This window comes from Glandiceps talaboti, chromosome 21 (genome assembly GCF_964340395.1).
Source record: "Glandiceps talaboti chromosome 21, keGlaTala1.1, whole genome shotgun sequence".
Taxonomy (NCBI): domain Eukaryota; kingdom Metazoa; phylum Hemichordata; class Enteropneusta; family Spengelidae; genus Glandiceps; species Glandiceps talaboti.
In genome coordinates, this window is record NC_135569.1 from 239,577 (window position 1) to 260,988 (window position 21,412).

Genomic DNA, 21,412 nt, shown 5'->3' on the forward strand with positions numbered 1-21,412 from the left:
TAACATCCTGGCTGGAACTCATTAGAGATAATCTTAATTGTCAATTTATTTCTTAGTATATGTGAATGCCAGTCTCACATACTCAGTCCCATAGTGAATATTTACTGAATTTTCTACATGTGGAAAGGTCTGTACTACATCACACTTAACAAACTATATTTATTTGACCCTTTTTAATTTCTTTGTTAAACATTTGATGACCTGATGTCAGTCAGGAATATTCCATTGGTTTATCCCAATTTGGGATGAAGCAGATATCATTATTTCAGATACAATACTCTTCAAAGGTTTATATTGAAAAATTGTCCTTGACAACTTGTGTCCTACTCTTGGCTTTTTTTGTAAGTCTTTCAGAGTAGAAAGCATACATATCTATATCTACCTCCTACACTGTGTCACAGTTACGTGCGCCAGAGCTCGTGTTCTAAGGGCAAAGGTGATTTACCCTGATCAGGATACAAAAATATGTTGGGGGTGGGGGTGGGGGTGGGGGCAAAGAGGAGATATTCCTGATTAAATGATTCCATGTTAATAACAGTGGGAAAGTTTTTGGAAATCTTGTGAGTACAGTTGAGACTGTCATTTTAGGTAAGGTTTCTCAACAAAGGAATGGCTTTCTTTAGCGATGACTAAATCAGATAAGTGTTAATGTGTTTGTTTTTTTCATGAAAAAAGAAAATAATTTGAAACAACAGACAAGGCCAAGTAGCATTCCATTGTACATGTGCAGGTTTTATAGTTTTAAATAACAGGTTATTATGAATATATATAGTATTATAACAGGCTGTTGTTTGTCAGGCTTTGTTTTTCTTGGAGGTGATAGTTCAAAGGTCATACCAACTACCTGTTGAATCAGTACCAACAAACACAAAGAGGTAGTCATTGCACTGTGCTTGTCAGCGATTCTTCTTAGGCATGGAAGTTCTGTCTTTTGTATGAATAGGCTAAATTGTACAGTTGTTTGTCAACCCTGACAAAAACATGTATCAAAGACTCAATGCTATCCTATTGTGTTCAGTCCTTAAGATGTGGAAAGTTCCAACAGACATTCAAATGTAGTCACATGATGTGTGGAAGGAGTGACCTACTAAATCATCTTTTGTGTTGACACATAATTCCCCACAGCATTGATTCCACATTAACTATTAACAAACCCGGATGTCCTTGGCAAAACACGGGTTACAGCAAAACAAAGGTTAACTCAGTATGGTTATTATAGCAAGGCTTGTACTTAGATATTGCTCAGTGCTAAATACGTCTCGGTCACATTGAAATCAACAACTCAAGGTAATGCGTAAGCAGCAGCATGTCCTAGTTTTCCACTTCAAGGTACGGGCGTCACCACAGTTTACACTCTTACTAGGTGAGTACTGTTATGACTCATGTGTGTAACAAACCTCCATTTTGATTTGAGTATTTTTACAGTGTATCTGTTTATGTTCTTAATCCACTGACGTTATCTTTTAACAATTAGTGAACATTAATTGAAGAGAATAGCAGAGAAAGTTAACATCTTAAAATAATCAATGAATAATTAAGTAGCACATTTCTTAAAGGAATGACATAATTTTATCTGTAGGTGAAATGGAAATTCCGTCATGCCATTTACGTCACGTCATTTATTATAAAACATTCGATTGAAGTTCCATATAGCAACATACTTCTCTCTCAGGTTAGGGACTTCTGGTAAACAACAAAATCATAAAAAATTAATTAGTTTAATATCTGCTTTCATTGTCGTATTCCTTTTGAGTTATTTAACGTTGTGTTAACCAGAATACAGTTGGTTGCTATAGGTAGCATACATGCACAACGGAGAGATCAGGCAGTGTAGGTTTTTGAAAAGAGTACATAAACGTACCATAGACGTCATCTACATTGTTTGTGTAGTCTGTGCATATTGTTGTTGGTGAATTGATTACTTGGCTTCTGTGTAACAGACTGAATATTGAATAAAAACTTCCCATTTTAAGTAGTTCATGAAAATTTAATATAGGAAATTACATGTATATTCAATCTACAGATATGTTAGGACCAGTAGCATGCAAAAGTCATACATCTACTTTCTTCTTTTTTCAACATTTTTACCGCTACTTTCAGAAATTCTCCATGGACTTGTTTAGTATACTGTAAACCTGAAAATTTTCACTTTTAAACAATTCATTGTCACTTATTTCACTGAAAAAAAAACCCATGAAAATTAGTAATGAGTGAGATGTCTCTTTGTAGATAAACAGTACACCAGGTTTAGTATTTAATTAAAATTAGTTTTTGAGAACTGTTTCAAGACTGAAAAATCACAAAATTTTAGTGCCAAAAATGTCAAGGTTTGCAATATTTCTGCCTACTTTTTGAGATTTTTCAAATACTCTAGGAAATCAATTAACTAGGAATCAATTAACGAGGAATCAATAGGCAACACAATGTTTTCTACATCTCCTCATTTTTTTAATGACCTATACTAACAAAATACAGGCACTGAGGCACACATGCATATGAAATGCTACACTTTATCTCAGTGTGGACAGAAATGAACAGATTTGTGTTTGAATCTTCCTCGTCATATCCAGCAGTGATGATGATTTGTGTTCACACTGAGATGAAATATATCACTTTATATATACTTGTTGGCTATCAGTGTCTATAGGTCATTTTATGTACATTTTGTAATAAAAAACATGTGAGATATAAAAATCGACAACTAGCTGACATAATACATTATATTTTAATCAGGTTGATTTGTTAGCAGAGAAAATAACTTGAACCAGTGTTGCACCATGTTGTAAGGTTACAGAAATTCCTGTAGAATTTTTAGAATTCTTCAAATAAATTATCATGTGTAACACTTGTCTGATAACTGTTAATCTTTGATATTTAGTATGGATAATTTGGTAATGATAAATTACATGTAATTGTAATGAGAATACTAATTGATACGGTAAAGCTTAAAATTTTCGTAATATCTTTAATATCAATAATGTAATATGAATGCTGCGAGGACTGGTATAACATTGATCCATGGTTTGAAGATGGGTTTGTAAAATATAAAATTAGTTTGAAAAGATAAGAACACACAGATTCTGTTCCTTGAAGATTTGAGGTAGAATTTACCAATATAGTATGAGGGTGCCCCTCCCCCAGATTACAGAGGGGTTCAGACTTGGGTACCAATAACATATAAAAGATACTAATTATAATATTATATTACAAAATGTAAGGTCAAGAATATCTCAACGTTGACTATAGAATTAATGAAAAGTGTACAAGTCTTTTGAGTTACTTGGTCATTAAACTTATATATGTCAGGGACACACACACACACACACACACACACACACACACACACACACACACACACACACACACATGTACGTACATACGTATGTACGTACGTACGTACATGCGTACATACATACATACACACATACATACATACAGACAGACAGACAGACAGACAGACAGACAGACATACATACATACACACACACATACATACATACATACATACATACATACATATATACATACATACATACATACATACATACGTTGTACGTACGTACGTACGTACGTACGTACATACATACATACATACATACATACATACATACATACATACATACATACACACACATATACATACACATATATACATACATACATACATACATACATACATACATACATACATACATACATACATACATACATACATACATACATACATACCGGTACATACATACATACATACATACATACATACATACATACATACATACATACATACATACATACATACACATATACATACACATATATACATACATACTAAGTAACTAAATCACATAGCATAGTTTCTAAACAGGTGGTTTCACACAAAAGACAAATTGAATTGTAATGTAGATTTTTATGGTTTACAGATGTCAATAAAAGGTCACTTGGATAAAAAATTACCTCATATATTAGTGCCGTTAATACTAATTAATTAGGTACATGATAAATGACTTTATTTACATTAGCAGGAATCCATGACAACTCTAAGGCTATATCATATACTTCTCATAATTTAGAACAGAATAAGACAACTTGCTAACTACAGGGTAGTTAATATTGTATACTAAAGAATAGGACAGCCTGGAATTCATGCCAGTCATAAGGAATTCAATTTCCACCTGTTTCAATGTTACTGTAGAATTTAATAGAACAGGAATAGTCTGTATATATTAAAACAAATTTTTTTGTAAAGTATGCATGTAGAAACAGAGAAGATAAAAGTAAAAATTAGGTGATGTGTATCAGAAAGTAAGAAAAGAAATACTCAGTCATTTATCTGACAGTGCATTCCTGTGATTAGACATTAGAAGTTTGAGTTGTTGTTTTTTATTTCTACTACGAGTCCAGAGACTTGGCCATCTGGTTCTACCTAGGTGCCGGACATTGTCATGTCAGATAGTTAAGTCCCTGTGCCAGTAACCCCTATACCTGACCCCTATGATGCATTACATATTACATAGTCTAGTTCCTATACAGTAATATTACCATTTAGTTAGAAACCACATTGGCATCCACACTACATATTACATAGTCTAGTTCCTATACAGTAATATTACCATATGATATAGTTACAAACCACATTGACATCCACACTACATATTACATAGTCTAGTTCCTATACAGTAATATTACCATTTAGTTAGCAACCACATTGACATCCACACTACATATTACATAGTCTAGTTCCCATACAGTAATATTACCATTTAGTTAGAAACCACATTGGCATCCAAACTACATATTACATAGTCTAGTTCCTATACAGTAATATTACCATTTAGTTAGAAACCACATTGGCATCCACACTACATATTACATAGTCTACAAAATGTAGTTCCTATACAGTAATATTACCATTTAGTTAGAAATCACATTGGCATCCAAACTACATATTACATAGTCTAGTTCCTATACAATAATATTACCATTTAGTTAGACATCACATTGGCATCCACACTACATATTACATAGTCTAGTTCCTATACAGTAATATTACCATTTAGTTAGAAATCACATTGGCATCCACACTACATTTTACATAGTCTAGTTCTTATACAGTAATATTACCATTTAGTTAGAAACCACATTGGCATCCACACTACATATTACATAGTCTAGTTCTTATACAGTAATATTACCATTTAGTTAGAAACCACATTGACATCCACACTACATATTACATAGTCTAGTTCTTATACAGTAATATTACCATTTAGTTATAAACCACATAGTCTAGTTCCTATACAGTAATATTACCATTTAGTTATAAACCACATTGGCATCCACACTACATATTACATAGTCTACAAAATGTAGTTCCTATACAGTAATATTACCATTTAGTTAGAAACCACATTGGCATCCACAGTACATATTACATAGTCTAGTTCCTATACAGTAATATTACCATTTAGTTAGAAACCACATTGACATCCACACTACATATTACATTGCTGATATTCACAAGTAGGGATCAATACATAACATAGTTTTAGTCAGGTAAACAATAAACCTGAGGTACTTGTAATAGATGTGTTAAACAGTTATGGATTTGCCAAATTTTGCTGTTTGTGAGTAGTAACTATTCATTTTATGAACTTTTAGTGGAATTTCAGGTTTAGTGTTTTCACTGTGCTAAATATAACCCACATAATATATTACCATTCATATAAATTTAAACGAGGTGAAGGAACAAAAGAAGTGAAAATACCTTCTGCCTTTAAAGTTTTATAATACTAATTAATATGTCAAGTCTAGATACTATGCGTCATTGTTGTTCAACCCTGATCTCTTGACAAACTTTTATGACAAGTTATTTAGAACTACAGTAACTGTTACAGAAAAGAGAAATTGTATACTTTTTATTACTTTCTTTTATAAGTTTTAAAAACACTTATTAATGTACATGTACATGAGTAAGAGGGAATTTGCTATCCTTAACAAAATCTCAGGTCCATTTGACTTTATTCAAAATCAATAATTAGGTGACTTTCATTTGACTTCTATTATAGTTAATTCTTGCCGACCATAGCATATTTTTCCACTGATGTCAGACTGTGTGGTTTTACAATGATGAATCAGTTGATTTATTTCTCATCAAAAGATTGTAATTTTATTTTGACCTTTCAGATGATGTCAATTTGACAAGTATGCTGATTTGATTCCATATCGTTACGTTATAGGAATGACTGACCAAGGAAAGTTGACTGATTAGTCTGAATGAATCTGGAGTTATGGATAACTATCGGAAAATAGAAAAAATTGGCCGGGGAGCCTTCGGATCTGTGCTCCTCTTCCGAGATGAAAAGAGAAGAGATCTTGTTGCTGGAAAGAAACTTAGATGTGACACACCAGAAAAACATACAGATGCCATGAAAGAAATTATGCTATTATCAAGGGTACAGCATAAACATATTGTAGCTATCTTAGATACTATCACCACCAAAAATCAAGAACGACAAGATACTTGGGATGTGTGGTTGATGATGGAATATTGTAATGAAGGAACTCTCAATAGGTACATGTATCAAAAGAATAGACTACAAGATGTTCATTTGAAACTAGAACTCATGACTCAGGTGACCGACGCGGTAGCGTTTCTCCACGATAAAGATATTGTCCATAGAGACTTAAAACCTGATAATATATTAATTACAGTAAAGAGAGGTGAAGTTCAAGCTAAAGTCTCCGACTTTGGACTTTCTAAACTTGTACAATCTGTTTCCGACCGTCGTATCATGGAGACTTTCTGTGGGACTGAATTATTCATGGCACCGGAGGTATACAGGGAACGTTACAATGAGAAAGTTGACATTTTTGCATTAGGTGTCATTTACATTGCACTTTTGCTAAATGCAACCATAAAAGGAAAACTATCCATTGCTTATGAAAAGAACGGTTTTACTCTTCCTCTTGGAAGGGCTTTGTTCAGAGACAAACTGTACAAACCTGAAATGCCAGAAGCCATACCCATCAGTATGGAATTGAAATCAGCAATCACGTCAATGGTTGCCTTTAAAGCTAGACAACGTCCTACAGCTGAGAACCTCTTAGTCATGTTTAACTGTGAAGGTTCTGATTCTGTGGGATTGTCAGGAAGTAGTGGAAGTTGTGGAAACCATAATAAGGAACGTAAAGTGTCTACTACATGTAATTCTTCATCAACTGCAGAGAGCGAGGAGGAAGGGGATGAGGAGAAGAATCAGGTCACAGTTCATGAACAAAGGAAACAGGTTCGGAGAAGTCCCGTGAAAACAAGGGCAAGAAAGGAAAAGCATCATAAAAAAGATGATGATGATGATGATGATGATGATGATGATGATGATAATGATGGTGATGATGATGGTGATGAGGAGGATGATCACAGGAAACTTAAACCAGAAAGAAGGAAGTCTGGACAAGAAGATGAAGGACATAAAAAGAGAGAAAGAAATGAGAATGAGGGGGAGGAAGGTGTTGTTCAGAGAGTACCAAGAGAACATCGTGTCAGAGGAGATCAGAGGAAAGAGAGAAATGCGAGGAGAGTTGATGAAATGAACACTGATCAAATAGAGCATGATAAACCTAAGAAAGACTTGGAACAAGGTGAAAATAAACCGAGAAAGAAATCTCTTACTCAAGAACAGGCTATACAGAAACACGTGGAAAGACAAAGAAGAAAGAAGGAAACAGAAGCAGCACAGATGGACGATGTTGGGAAGCAGTTCAAAGAAATGAGATTGAAAGACCGTCTAGAGAGAGAATTAAGACAAAAAGAGAAAGATGGTATTGGAAGGAAGCCGGTTCGACCACACCCTCTGCCTATTGTAGATACCGGTATGACAAGTCCACCACAACGACGTCAATCTAGGGAAAGACAGGATAGAATTCCAAGCAATCCTAGAAGAAGTCTTACTCCTCCAGGAAGTAAAGATCATGGGTATGGCTCCATGCCAGTGAATGAGCAAGAACTTAGTCCCCGTTCAAGAAGACGTAAACTCTCTGCAGACTCTTCTGGTTGTAGGACTCAACAACCAATGATACGTACAAGAAAGCTCTCTCAAGAGAGTGACCCAGGTGTGAGAAGCTCTACAGATTTGTCAGATGCTTTGGATAGTGTTGTAGTTGCTAGGAATAGAATAGACAAGAAAAGCAGACATGCAGAACGTCAAAAGCGTCATTCATCACCTGTAGTTTTGGAGGATGGTCGGATATCATGGGAAGAGGAGGAAGAATTGTTGGAAAGGGAAAAGCGGAGAACAGCAGCTAGGAAGTCCAGGGAAAACTTAGGGATAATTGATAGCATACACGTGGCAAAGAGGAAAAAAGATAGGGAAGAGAACTATGCAGGGGATGTTAGGGAGAATGGTCATAAGAAGAATGTGGACGATAGACCACACAGAAAGCATAGGACTAACAGAAACTACTCAAGTGATGATGACAATGATGATAATGATGATAATGATGATCAGGATGACGATAGTGATAATGATGCTGTTTGCTCTTCACCAGTGAGGACTAGACAACAAGTGACAAGAGAAAATGAAAGGAGACAAAAACATGGACATCGAGAAAAAATGCCACGTCATAGAGGAACTCATGATGAGAGAACTCCAGGACAAAGGCATGGCAAATCACCTGTTGATAGTCTTAGACTAATAAAAGAACAACAATACCACATGTAATGTTTAGAAAATGACAGCAGTGCTACAAAAGTATAATTACAATTTACAGTGGAAGCTAGTTGACTTGAAAGCGTCATCTTGCTCAACAACAATCTTAAACCTTGCTACATTGTACTGCCTAGCTGGCTTGAAAAAAACTCTCACTAATTAAATATTGGGGAATATAATTTTATGGTTCCAAGAATCAATAGGACAGTAAAATAAAGTTACTTTGGACTAGTGAATGGGACATTTTGATCTCCCTACTGTGGATTTTGATCAAGCAAAGTGAACCAGGTCTTTGTAGTAGATGGATCAAAACATCACACTTATTTCCAATTTACTGTTGTAAAGTATTTTACCATCCAATTACACATTGCTTTTTTCATAATCTGTCATAACAACAATCATGGCAATAATGCCACATTTATTTTGCTATCATGATCTTACCAGATTGTTGCCAAATCACACATTATAGCAAATTAATGTCATTTTTTTCAGATGTGCATTACTCCAACCATGCCTAGTGGATAAAATGTAGCAATGTTAGTCAGATTTTTGTCAAGCCAGACAATAAAATGTAGCAATGTTAGTCAGATTTTTGACAAGCCAGACAATAAAGTGTAGCAATGTTAGTCAGATTTTTGTCAAGCCAGACAATAAAATGTAGCAATGTTAGTCAGATTTTTGACAAGCCAGACAATAAAATGTAGCAATGTTAGTCAGATTTTTGACAAGCCAGACAATAAAATGTAGCAATGTTAGTCAGATTTTTGACAAGCCAGACAATAAAATGTAGCAATGTTAGTCAGATTTTTGTCAAACTAGACAATGAAATGTAGCAATGTTATGAATGTTGTTGTGCCAGACAATACAAAAGATTTAGTAATGTTAGAAACTTAATGATTCTTGTCAACCCATACAAATTATAAAGTAATAATGTTAGTAGCAAATTTGCTGACCCAGACAATGATGTGTTTTAACTTAATAACTGGTTTCCATTGTAACAAAGTGAAGAAGACATTAAAAAACACACACAGATATAACTTACAATGCAATGCCATGTACTTACCTTGTTGTAGTGTTTTAACCAACAACTTTATGACTACTTTGATAATATATGTACTAGTCTTAACATTTTCAAAATGAAGTTTTGACAATTTTTTCCTTGTTTTGGCTTTTTTAATTAAACATCAACCAATATATGATTTACTAATCCTAAATATTTTGAAAATGAAGTTCAGAAGAAAAATAATTTTGAGATAGAAAGTTCAATTTCACTCCATACATACCCTTGTTGTTTAGAAATATCTTGTATAACTGACTATCAGGTGCAACATTAAAATGAGACACTTTAAGGCCATAAAAAATGTTTTTGTATGGGTACTATAGAAGCTATATAAAGTTTATAGTTGCATTTACCCAGACACACACCATATAGGACACCACTATTAGACTCTGGGGAAGTGTAATTCCAAAGTTTTCCCACATTGGAAATCATGCAGTACATTTCTCTGAAGTCATGAAGAATGAGCCTACAAGGCCTGTTCACTTGAGACATACAAAAATGCTGCAGAGGAACTTGGATCATTCAGCATGCAATGCTGGACATGAAGTTTTCCCCAGAATGCACTTCTTGGATACAAATCCGGTGCAGAAAACTTTGGTTTTATTTCCCCAATATATCTGATCTGGGAGGTCTTGTAGTGGAGCCCCTAGCAGTTAGTCTGGGTAACCAAGACTATATAAAATTGAAATTGATTTTATGGACCTCTATGACATCACCTTATCATTTGGCTAGGTTTTACAACTGTCATCACTGTTCTCCACACTTCGTTTCCATATGGCATTGAACACTTGTTACAACTGTCATCACTGTTCTCCACACTTCGTTTCCATATGGCATTGAACACTTGTTACAACTGTCATCACTGTTCTCCACACTTCGTTTCCATATGGCATTGAACACTTGTTACAACTTTTATCACTGTTCTCCATACTTCGTTTCCATATGGCATTGAACACTTGTTACAACTGTCATCACTGTTCTCCACACTTTTCCATATGGCATTGAACACTTGTTCCTCTAATTTCAGATGTAACTTTGAGAGTATTTTTGAAATGATAAAAGAAATTTTGTGGTACACCGTCCTGTTTTCAAGTAAATCGACTATCGATTATTTTTCTATACACAATATTTGGAATCCAAAATGGTTTAATTCTGATAATATTTTGACATCTATTTCAATATAACTTTAACTGAGAATGGGTTTTAATTTTCTTGTCAATGAACAAATTAACTGCAAAAACTATAGATGCTTATTCATTTCTTAGACAGTTAATTAAAAAATGTGGTACTTCAGAATATGAGGTTATAACATTCTTGAATCAAAATGTGTGTCCGAGCAGTGGTGTTTGATTTTTATTTTGTTACTAGGTAAATACACAAATCTATTGTTATGGTATGTATGAATGTAGCATATAATATCATGTATCAATATATAAAAATAGCTAGCTATGATTTCAGAGTTCAGAGGTCAAGTTTTAGTCACTAGTGGTCAAAAGAAAGAAATATTTATAGTGATGGCAAATTGGAAACTTATTTTTCTTCTTTTGTTTAGAGTTTTCTAGGAAGTTTTATGACTTAAAAAGTTGTAAAGATTGCAGATTTTGAAATTTTATTTGATTGTATGCACGAAATTTATTTGGTTTCTTGTACTGAGGTGAATATTTTCTTATTGAAATAACTTTATTTGATTATTTGCATGATATTTCTTTAGTTTGCTTTTCGGAATGAAATTTTTGAGAAGCAAGATTTGTTATAAATTAGTGGCTCATTGCAGTTATTGCATAGCCCCATGTTCAGCTGACAGAGTGCAGTGTATATACTGCCTTCATGTGGTAGAACTAAGCTGCATCATAAAATAATATGGAATGGAATCATGAGTTTGGACTCATTCATTTTGTCACGTCATTCACATTTGATAATTAGTTAATTTTGTAAACTGTTTCCTGACAAAAGCTCACTTTAAGATGTGAAACTAGCAAGAAATTCAACTCACCCTGTACTCACTGTATCTATTTAATGTTTTAGCTATGATTTGATATCCTAGGCTTATGTACAGGTAGACTGGAAGATATGTCATGTTGCTCCACCCTCACCAGCCTCCTCTTGACCAATGTGTGAGGGCGCCCCATCATGGCGTACATTACAGGCTTATGTACAGTTAGACTGTAAGATATGTCATGTTGCTCCACCCTCCTCTTGACCAATGTCTGAGGGCGCCCGATCATGGCGTACATTACAGGCTTATGTACAGTTAGACTGTAAGATATGTCATGTTGCTCTACCCTCCTCTTGACCAATGTGTGAGGGCGCCCCATCATGGCGTACATTACAGGCTTATGTACAGTTAGACTGTAAGATATGTCATGTTGCTCCACCCTCCTCTTGACCAATGTGTGAGGGCGCCCCGTCACGGCATACCTTACAGGCTTATGTACAGTTAGACTGTAGGATATGTCATGTTGCTCCACCCTCACTAGCCTCCTCTTGACCAATGTGTGAGGGCGCCCCGTCACAACGAACTTTACAGACTAATGTACAGGAAGGCTAAGGTATAATAAAGACTATCTGTGATGTATGGCTTATACAAAGTACAACAAATAACTTTCTATAGAGATTGTGGTACTTGTGATCTCTAACTGGTCATACTTATGGCATATTTTAGGGTATCTAGTAAAATGCATTGGTTTATGTTCATTTTGCTATTGTTTGGTTTAAACCATAGTTAATGTAGAAACTCAGGTAGATTTTATAATAAACTTTTCATCAATGACAAAAATAATAAATTTCAGAATATTTGATTTGCCATTCGAGTCTTAAGTTATTTTATCCCATAATAAAAAATACAAGAGCTAAAAAGGTGAAATTTGACACCAGGATTTTAGCTGCTGTCATCTTGACTGAAGACAATTATACCAACTCAAGCATAAATTATTAAATACTGAGTCAATGTGGAACATTTCAAGCACCTCAGAATCTGTGACTTATAGACACAAGTTGTTGTGATGTAGAATACCCAGGGTACAAATCTATATTTTCTTTTCAAAGTCATTAATTTAGCTTCTGCATGGTATAATACAATTTGTACATAAACCTGTCCAGAGACCATGTATATTGACAAATGAATTCAGTCAAACCTAGATATTAAAACTTGGATTCTGTAAAGTATTTGATTGCCAATTTTATTATTTTGTCATGTGTTAAGAGAAAAAAAGGATATATTTTGTTGTGAAAAATATAGGACATAAATTGTACATAAACCTGTCCTGAGATACTGTTTATTGAAAAGTAAACTCAATCAAACCTAGGCAATCATTTACTATCATTTTTTAATTGCCAGGTCAGTTTTATCATTTTCTTATATGTGAAGAGAAAAAAGGTATAAGGCTAATATATTTTGTTATGAAAGGCACACACATTATGTATTTAGAGTATAGTTTGTACTTAACCTGGGACCATGTATATTGTATTGACTGTTTTCCTGTCAGCCAGGGACTCTGAATATTGTATTGTTTGCTTCCCTTTCTCGAAAAGCAGACATATTCTCATAATGTGATATTTGATGATGTGCCACACTTACAGTATGTGTTAAATATGTGGCAGTGCTTGAAACACATGTACAGAGATGTGAAAGAAAATTGCATAGTTTTCAAAATAATTAAAATGATTATTTTTATAGGTATCCATAAACAAATAGATAACAAATAGATTTGATAAACAAAAACCTTTTGAAAACTTTGTACAAGATATGAGAAAATGACATAGATTTTTAAAAAACATTTAAGATTATTGTAAAGGAAGCCATGTCTTGACAGGATAATAGGGAGATTTAATCAGTGTATTCCCTTGACAAAGACATCAATTTTAATAGGTATATAGAAACTCTACAGGTGTTTTGTCGTAAAACCATACATTTAGAAAGCAAGGAATGACATTTGCTGAAAACTCATTTTTCTCCTCAATTAGATTTTAACTTCAAAATTTTTAGTTGTCCATTTGTGAATTTCGTTATTCAAATGCTAATAAAACCTGTTTAATATTTATTGTGTTGCCATAGTTATTCCAGACAACAAACACAGTTTTGAGTGATTCAAGATACATGACTGTGTGAGTAGTGCTGGCTGTGTGCCAAAGATCTGACCTTTGACCTGCATAGTCAGTGTGTTGTAATCATTGGGTAAATAATGAGGTCTTCCCCCCTATTGAAAAATTTAAATAACAGTCTAGTTTATGCATGTTACAACAGGTATGAATGGAGCTTGGCGGCCTCCTTTAAGTAAATAAAAACAGGCAAGCATCTGAAAACAATGACTCAAGTTATTGTTCTTGCTAACTACTATAACTACCTGTTGCTTTGATTTCTGAAAAGTCACTAAGGTCGACTTCAGCACTCGCAAAACAGAGGATAATTTGGGTGGATTCTCAAAGAGGCAGTGAGTCACACAGTGGAGGTTTTCTCTGAGAATGATTTCAACAGAACACGTCAGTGTATCGTAACATACAGGTGTATCCGGACTGACTGTTCACACAGCTGAGAGATTTTTTTCCGTTGAAAACTGTCCACCAATATGCTGGACCGACTGCCATTCTTGCCACCAGGGTTTGAGAAGTTGAACCAGTCTGACATCATGACCTAGTAAGTATTACATCTAAACATGTATGTGTGTGTTTTTAACATAGCAGAGTCCGTAGTCTGTTGAGTAGAAGAATAATTGTCGCCACAAATAACGATGATGCAAGTCCTTTCATATGACCTCCATCAAACTCTAGGCCATAGCTCTACCACTTTCTGTTATCTGTGACTTCAAATCCAGAAATGTCCTACTACATTAGAGAATTGAAGTGTCTAAAGAACAATATTTCAAGCAATTAATTCTGGTAATGTTCAGTCATTATGGAAGAAATATACGTGTCACCGATGCTTTGAAACATTGCCAAATTGAAACATAGGGTGTGACCTTCAGTTTATTTGAACCAAAAAATATAGTTTTTGATAAACTCTGTAAATATCCATTGCAAGAATCAGTAACTAGAACATTGTAACCTTGAAAACTTAACCAGTTAAATTATTATTTTTGTTGGCTGTAGTGTAATTTTTTCTTGATTTCTAAAAAATATGTCCTCAAAATCCCAAAGCATTGAAATATTTCCAAAAGACTGTTAATTAACAATAGGTTATTTCACCATAGAGTCATACCATGTGTAAAGATTTTAGTTTACTACAGATGTACCTACAGGTAATTCAGAAATTAAAACTAATTAAGTGATAAGATACCATTATGTTTCTATGGAATTAAGAAATGTTATATGAATTTAAGAGTTGTTTAATTGACTTAATTTCAAGTGTTTCCCCAGTGTTCTAATGATTTAAAAATGACTAAAATATGCCTGGCTGACTTCCTCAACCAATCAAATTTAATATTTGCACTGAAATTATGCTCAAAGAGGGGCAGACCAAATTTAAAACACAGATTTTTATCTAAGAAATACTTACAGGAAACTCATCTCATTAAATATCATATTTAGCAAACTTAAATTACTCGCTAGCATTGTTTTCATTATGTGAAATGATAAGGAATATGCCAATTTTGTCAGTGTAATATTCCTCTATGTTATAAAGACACAGTTGACAAAAATTATTTTTAGCCGTTTGACTTGAGTGGGTCACTTAGACATTCCTGACTTCAAATTAAGAGTCCAAAGTTGTTTGATAGGGTCGACAACTGCTAAGCAACATCAAAGACGTTATAGTACATTAAGCTACAAATTACGTCGAGTAATAGACATCAGACTTTAAGTTATTGTCCTGCTACCTAGTGAAATATGTTTATTTTCAACATATTGATAACAGATTTCAGTAAACTCTCATTCCAAATATACTGTATTGTGATTAAAAGGGTATTCAATATTTCTTAAATTTGCATTTTGTTGTTGTTTAAAATAACTGTATTTGGCAAATTGCCAATATGTGTAACAAAAGGTTTCCCAGAGTCATGTAGAGTGCTGGTACATGTACTGTACAATGTATAATGTGGTCATTGTGGAAAATCTTATCTTGAGCTAGATTGACAGGGTGCCACCTTCAATAAAGTTTGTTTTATCATAAAGTAAATATTTTGAACTCACAACAAATATCAATAGATTCAATGTTTATAATAATTCCAATATGAAAAAATTAAAAATTTAAAGATTTTTTAAAAGTCTAATGTTCTGATTTGATACTTCCAAGTTTCCCCCTGTGATAATTTCTGTACAGTTGCAAAAGAGTGAATACCTTTTCAGAAATAAAATTATGTATTATAAAAACAAAACAATCACAAAGTATTCCAAAAATCATTCATTACTTTTGTGACAAACAATAACAATTTTTTTTTACATATTTTTAAGGTTTTTGCACTGTATTAAGTTGCAAACAAAGATTTGGCATATATTGTTACACATTGATTTTTCAAGTAGGAAGCCATGATAAAATTGTTTCTTTAATTAAAAATCCAAAATAAATACCCAATCCTCATCCATATGCCCATTTTAGCATAAAGGTTAGTCAATAGAGTTTGACAACATTGTAAAGTCATTTCCAGACTGTGGCAGGTGAAAATTGTAAAACGAAAATTTCCAGACAGAGATAGGTGAACAAAAATTTCATTATGAATGGCTGCTCGGCAGCAATATGAAAAGCCTTTTGTGTATGTTAAAAAAGGTGACTGGGTGTTGCAAGTCATAGTGTGCACATCAAACTTCCAAGTCAGCATCCAAAATAGTACCACGCATCAAAACACAATGGGGTGAAATGTAGGGGAGATCAAAATTACCTGGCTGGGCAACACCAGACAGTCCGTCATTTTACCCTTCTCCTGTTTAGTTCAGTTATGACAACCATCGCGGCAGTTGCTAACATGAGCTGACCAAGAAATTATTTTGGATGTGGAGAGTTGGGGCCTTCGATCAACCATTACTGAGTGAGTAATGAGTAATCTATTGGCCATAAGAAACACAATGAGTTGAGTTGTCAATATTTTGGTGGGTGTTAGTGTTATACTACCTCATTATCTATTGTTTTCTATTGTTGTAAAAAATCCAAACAATAGTGATACAATCTCATTAATTTCATAGCCCATTTAGTCACACCAGACAATGGTTGCTGACATTCATTAATTTCACAGGTATTAAATTGGTCTCTTAATCAGTAATCAGGTATACAATAACGCCAGTCTTCTTTTGTTTACATTTTTTAGCACAACTGAACTTGTTCAGTAGTGCTATAGGGATCGCCCGGCGTCTGTCTGTCTGTGTGTGTGTGTGTGTGTGTGGATGTGTGTGTGTGTGTAAACAACTTAAAGTCAAAAACCGCTGAACCGATTGCCACGATATTTGGTGGGTCCATTACTTTGGGTGTCTAGTTGGGAAATTGTTCAAATCAAAATGATCGCATCACAGGTGTGTGATTTGGGTCAAAAAATGTGATTTTTGGTCAAAAAACTTAAACTCAGAAACTACTGGGCAGATTGGTGCGAAATTTGGTGGGAACATTCTTAAGGTGGTGTAAAGTAAGATTTGTTCATGACGGGATGATTCCATCAGTGATATGCAAATTAGGGCTAAAAATGTGTCTTTTTGGTTAAAAATCTATCATTCTAAAACTACTGAGCAGATTGGGCTGAAATTTAATGGGAATGTATCTAGGGATGTATGGACGAAGAAATATTAAGCTTACCATGATTCCATGAGTGATATGCAAATTAGGTGTAAAAATGTTCATTTTTGGTCAAAAACTTATATCTCAAAAAGTACTTGGTCAATTAGTCTGAAACTTGGCGAGATGTTTCTGAAACTGTTATTCTGCAGATTTTCTTAAAAACATTTTGACAAAATTGGCCCTAGCGACCATGACCACGCCCTTAGCAACAACCAAATGGCAGTATATTTTGGTCAAATAACAACATCATCTGGTAAGCAAGTGAGTAAACATTCAAAAAATGTATGCAAATACCCTAGCAACCATGACCACGCCCATAGCAACAGCCAAACGGTGGTGTATTTCACAAAGATAACAACAGGGTTTAATAGATAATTGAATAAACATCCAAAAAATGTAAGTAAATTTGCATAGCAACAAGACCACGACCATAACAACAGCCAAATAATCACGTATATTGCAAAGATAACAACAGGAATAGAAAGACAGATGAATTAACATTTAAAAAGATGTATGCAAATACCCTAGTAACCATGACCACGCCCATAGCAACAGCCAAACGGTGGTGTATTTCACAAAGATAACAACAGGGTTTAATAGACAATTGAATAAACATTCAAAAAATGTATGTAAATTTTCCTAGCAACAAGACCACGCCCATAGCAACAGCCAAATGATCACGTATATTGCAAAGACAATATCAGGAATTCATACACAAGTGAACAAAAACATACACAAATGTATGCAAATATATCTAACAACATGACCACGCCCATAGCAACAGCCAAATGATAGCATTTATCGTAAAGATAGCAACATGGTTGGATAGGCAACTGGATAGTTATTCAGCAAATAAACACCTATTGTTAGCATAGACTAGCATATGGATAAACATTTTTAAAAACTACAGTTGTGCTACAACGCCATTGGCGGTATTTTTTGTATTCAGCATGTTGCGTGTATAATTTTTAATGTAAAGTAAGATTTATAATATGATAAGTGTAAATTTGAAATTCCAATCGTGTGATGATTTTACCCACTTTGTAAACAACTTCTTTGTGTATATTAAGGAACTTAAGCTGATACTCGTTATGTTCCTTTGCTTCGTATTATATTTGGCACTTTGCCAACTTTTTCGGTTCATTTTCTCAGTGGGTTCCAACGTATAGTTTAGGTTGTGGCAGGCAATTTAATGACTTGTGTCTCATTATAGACATATCAACAAGGGAATTAATACTTTTTATTCCTTGATTCACAGCCAACCGATCACACCAAGTTTGACACCAAAGGGGACGAAAGCTCCGATTGACATGGCCAAGTATAACAAGATAGGAAGATTGCGACGGGGTGCTTTCGGTGAGATTTCTTTGTTGAAGAACAGAGACACAGGTGAAGTGTTTGCTGGTAAGAAGCTGAAATGTGATGCACCGTCTAAAGTGAGTGATGCCATGAACGAGCTATTTGCTTTGGCCAAGTTAGACCATAATAACATTGTACGAATTGCTGGTGTTCACACCACCTTTGTTCACGATGTCCTGAATATTTGGTTGGTAATGGAATACTGTCCCCATGGAACTCTCAACGAATTCATCTTACAAGGAGAAAGGCTAAGAAATAACACCATCAAACGCGACATCATGAAACAACTTGCAGATGCTGTCAGTTTCCTCCACGAAAAACGTATTGTCCACCGTGACCTTAAACCTGAGAATATACTTATGACCATGAAGGATGGTCAAATCCAGGCCAAAGTGGCTGATTTTGGACTCGCGAAAGTGTGCGAGTCTTTAGTTGGACGCCATCTAATGACAACGTTCTGTGGAACTGAATTCTTCATGGCCCCAGAAGTCTTTGGACATTCGTATACAGAGAAAGCTGATGTGTTTTCACTCGGAGTCATTTTCTTTGCATTGATTGAAAAATGTACATGGCAGGGTCACTTAGTTTATTTCTTCCGTAGTCATGGACGTATCATGTCAGTTGGGAGAGCCCTCAGGGAAAACCCAAACCTGGAATGTCGCTTGAAAGAATGGTTTCCCATCAGCCGGAAACTAAAACAGGGAATATCTTCCATGCTTTCATATGATGAAATTGATCGGCCTTCAGCTATGTCAATATTCCGGATGCTGCGAAGGGAAGCTATTGTTATGGAGCAGAAATTAGCTAGTCCAGTACTACACAGGAAAGTTGCAAAGCTTCCCAAAACCTCAGATCCTGAGACGGAATCATCACTCACAAGAATGCCACATCCACCTCCAAGCAGTCCCAGGACTGGTGTAAAATATGAGAAATTACCAAGAATTGATAAAACAGGTATGGTTGCCAATACAAAGTACATATTCAAGGAAAAGTTAGAACCCTGGAAAATCAAGGTCACAAAGCCACCAAGCTACCTACTCGCTCCACGACCACCACCACCACGACAAGTCCAGAAAAACAATGGTGTTGAACACTTAGGACGCCCTCATACAGCATCAAGGGTACCACGTCCCCCAGCACAGCGACGGGTACAGAAGAACTTGATGTTACCAAAGATTAGCCGTCCACACACTGCATTCACTATGAGATTCCCACAACCACCCAACATACCAAAGCCTGATATGAAAGTAGATTCAGTGAAAGGACGAAGGCCTCTGACTGCTGCAAGGGTACCACATCCACCAAAGGAACCCAAGAGAAATGACAGACTTGTAAGACTTATGCGACCCAGAACTGGTAGTCTTGTGTCAATAAATCGTTTCAAACCACCATGGAAACCATGAACATATGGTATCCATGGAAATGATGAATTTATGGTAGTATTGTAGCCATGGAAACCATGAATTTATACCATAGTATGGTATCCACAGAAACCATGATTGTTCATAGTATTGTATAATTGGAAACCATGAATTTCTATCCCAATAATAGAATGGCACACTTAAATCCAATGTTCCAACTCTCTAAGCAGTTAAACAAAGTTTTCCAAGATAAAAGGAGTGACCATTTTAGGTCGTAAGAATGGAAGGGAAATCATAATGTACATATGTATATGTTAAGTATTAGTTTATCGTATTTCTGTCTTATACATATCTGATGAAATGACTCAAAATACCCATAAACCTGTATGATTTAAGGTTTTAAACAAATTTGTTTTTAAACATTAATTAAACTGAAAAGATGATTATTTACAAATGGGGAATACCTAGTTGGTGTTTTGATGGGGGAGGGAGTAATTCTCATTGATGGGGAGGGAGGGGGTAATTCTCATTAAAATGAATTATTTGCAAATGATGAATTTGGATTTTGAGAGAGCTAATTAATCACAGAACTAATATTTTTGTTTTGATTAGAGAGGAAGTTTGAAAACTGCAGTAATGATAGTAGTAGACTGACTGCCATAAACAGGAAACACAAGTGAGACAGCTTTGCTACATTTTGTATTCTTAGAAAGTACAGAGAATTCATTTCTACCAACCTTACAACTCTAAAAGTGAACCTTTGTCCAACAGTGCTGAGGCCATTGTAGTAAAGTGGGGTGTCAGGGGAGAAGGGTGTTTGATGTGGTGGAAGAGTTGGATGTTGGGGGAGGAAAGTATTTGATGTGGTGGAAGAATGGGGTGTGGGGGGAAGAGGGTGTTTGATGTAGTGACAAACCATCCCAGCCTTTCATTTTGTTCACATACTGGTCAACCCCATTGCATAATCAAACAAAGTGTTGTGTTGTTGAATAACTCCTACTAATTAAGTCTGTACCTTTAACTGAGACAAAACATGCACCTCAGTTTAAAAGAAGGGCTATCAGGAACAGTTTCAAAACATTGTGAGGGGAACCTTTATCATTGAGGAATTTGGCGTATGGTATGTAAGAGAATACCATCAAGACAACCCTGAGTCTATTGTATTGAACAGAGTTTGATAACTGTCCCAAACTTTGTAGACTCCATATCCTATAGTTAAAAACCCTCCAGGTAA

General features: G+C 34.9%; 3 protein-coding genes across 3 annotated transcripts in view; all 3 read left to right on the top strand.

Annotated features, from left to right (window-relative positions):
• LOC144451554 (serine/threonine-protein kinase mTOR-like) overlaps positions 1 to 21,412 on the top strand; it is a 109,220-nt gene that overhangs the window by 61,392 nt on the left and 26,416 nt on the right. The window lies entirely within an intron of this gene.
• On the top strand, positions 1,120 to 12,820 carry LOC144451558 (uncharacterized). Its single transcript, XM_078142436.1, has 2 exons — positions 1,120 to 1,363; positions 6,184 to 12,820. Exon 2 carries the CDS (start codon positions 6,288 to 6,290, stop codon positions 8,715 to 8,717), a length of 2,430 nt encoding a protein of 809 aa, XP_077998562.1. The 5' UTR covers positions 1,120 to 1,363; positions 6,184 to 6,287; the 3' UTR covers positions 8,718 to 12,820.
• LOC144451556 (serine/threonine-protein kinase pdik1l-B-like) lies at positions 14,145 to 20,644 on the top strand. The gene is made up of 2 exons (XM_078142433.1): positions 14,145 to 14,398; positions 18,717 to 20,644. The coding sequence occupies exons 1-2, from the start codon at positions 14,331 to 14,333 to the stop codon at positions 20,218 to 20,220; spliced, it is 1,572 nt and encodes a 523-aa protein (XP_077998559.1). The 5' UTR covers positions 14,145 to 14,330; the 3' UTR covers positions 20,221 to 20,644.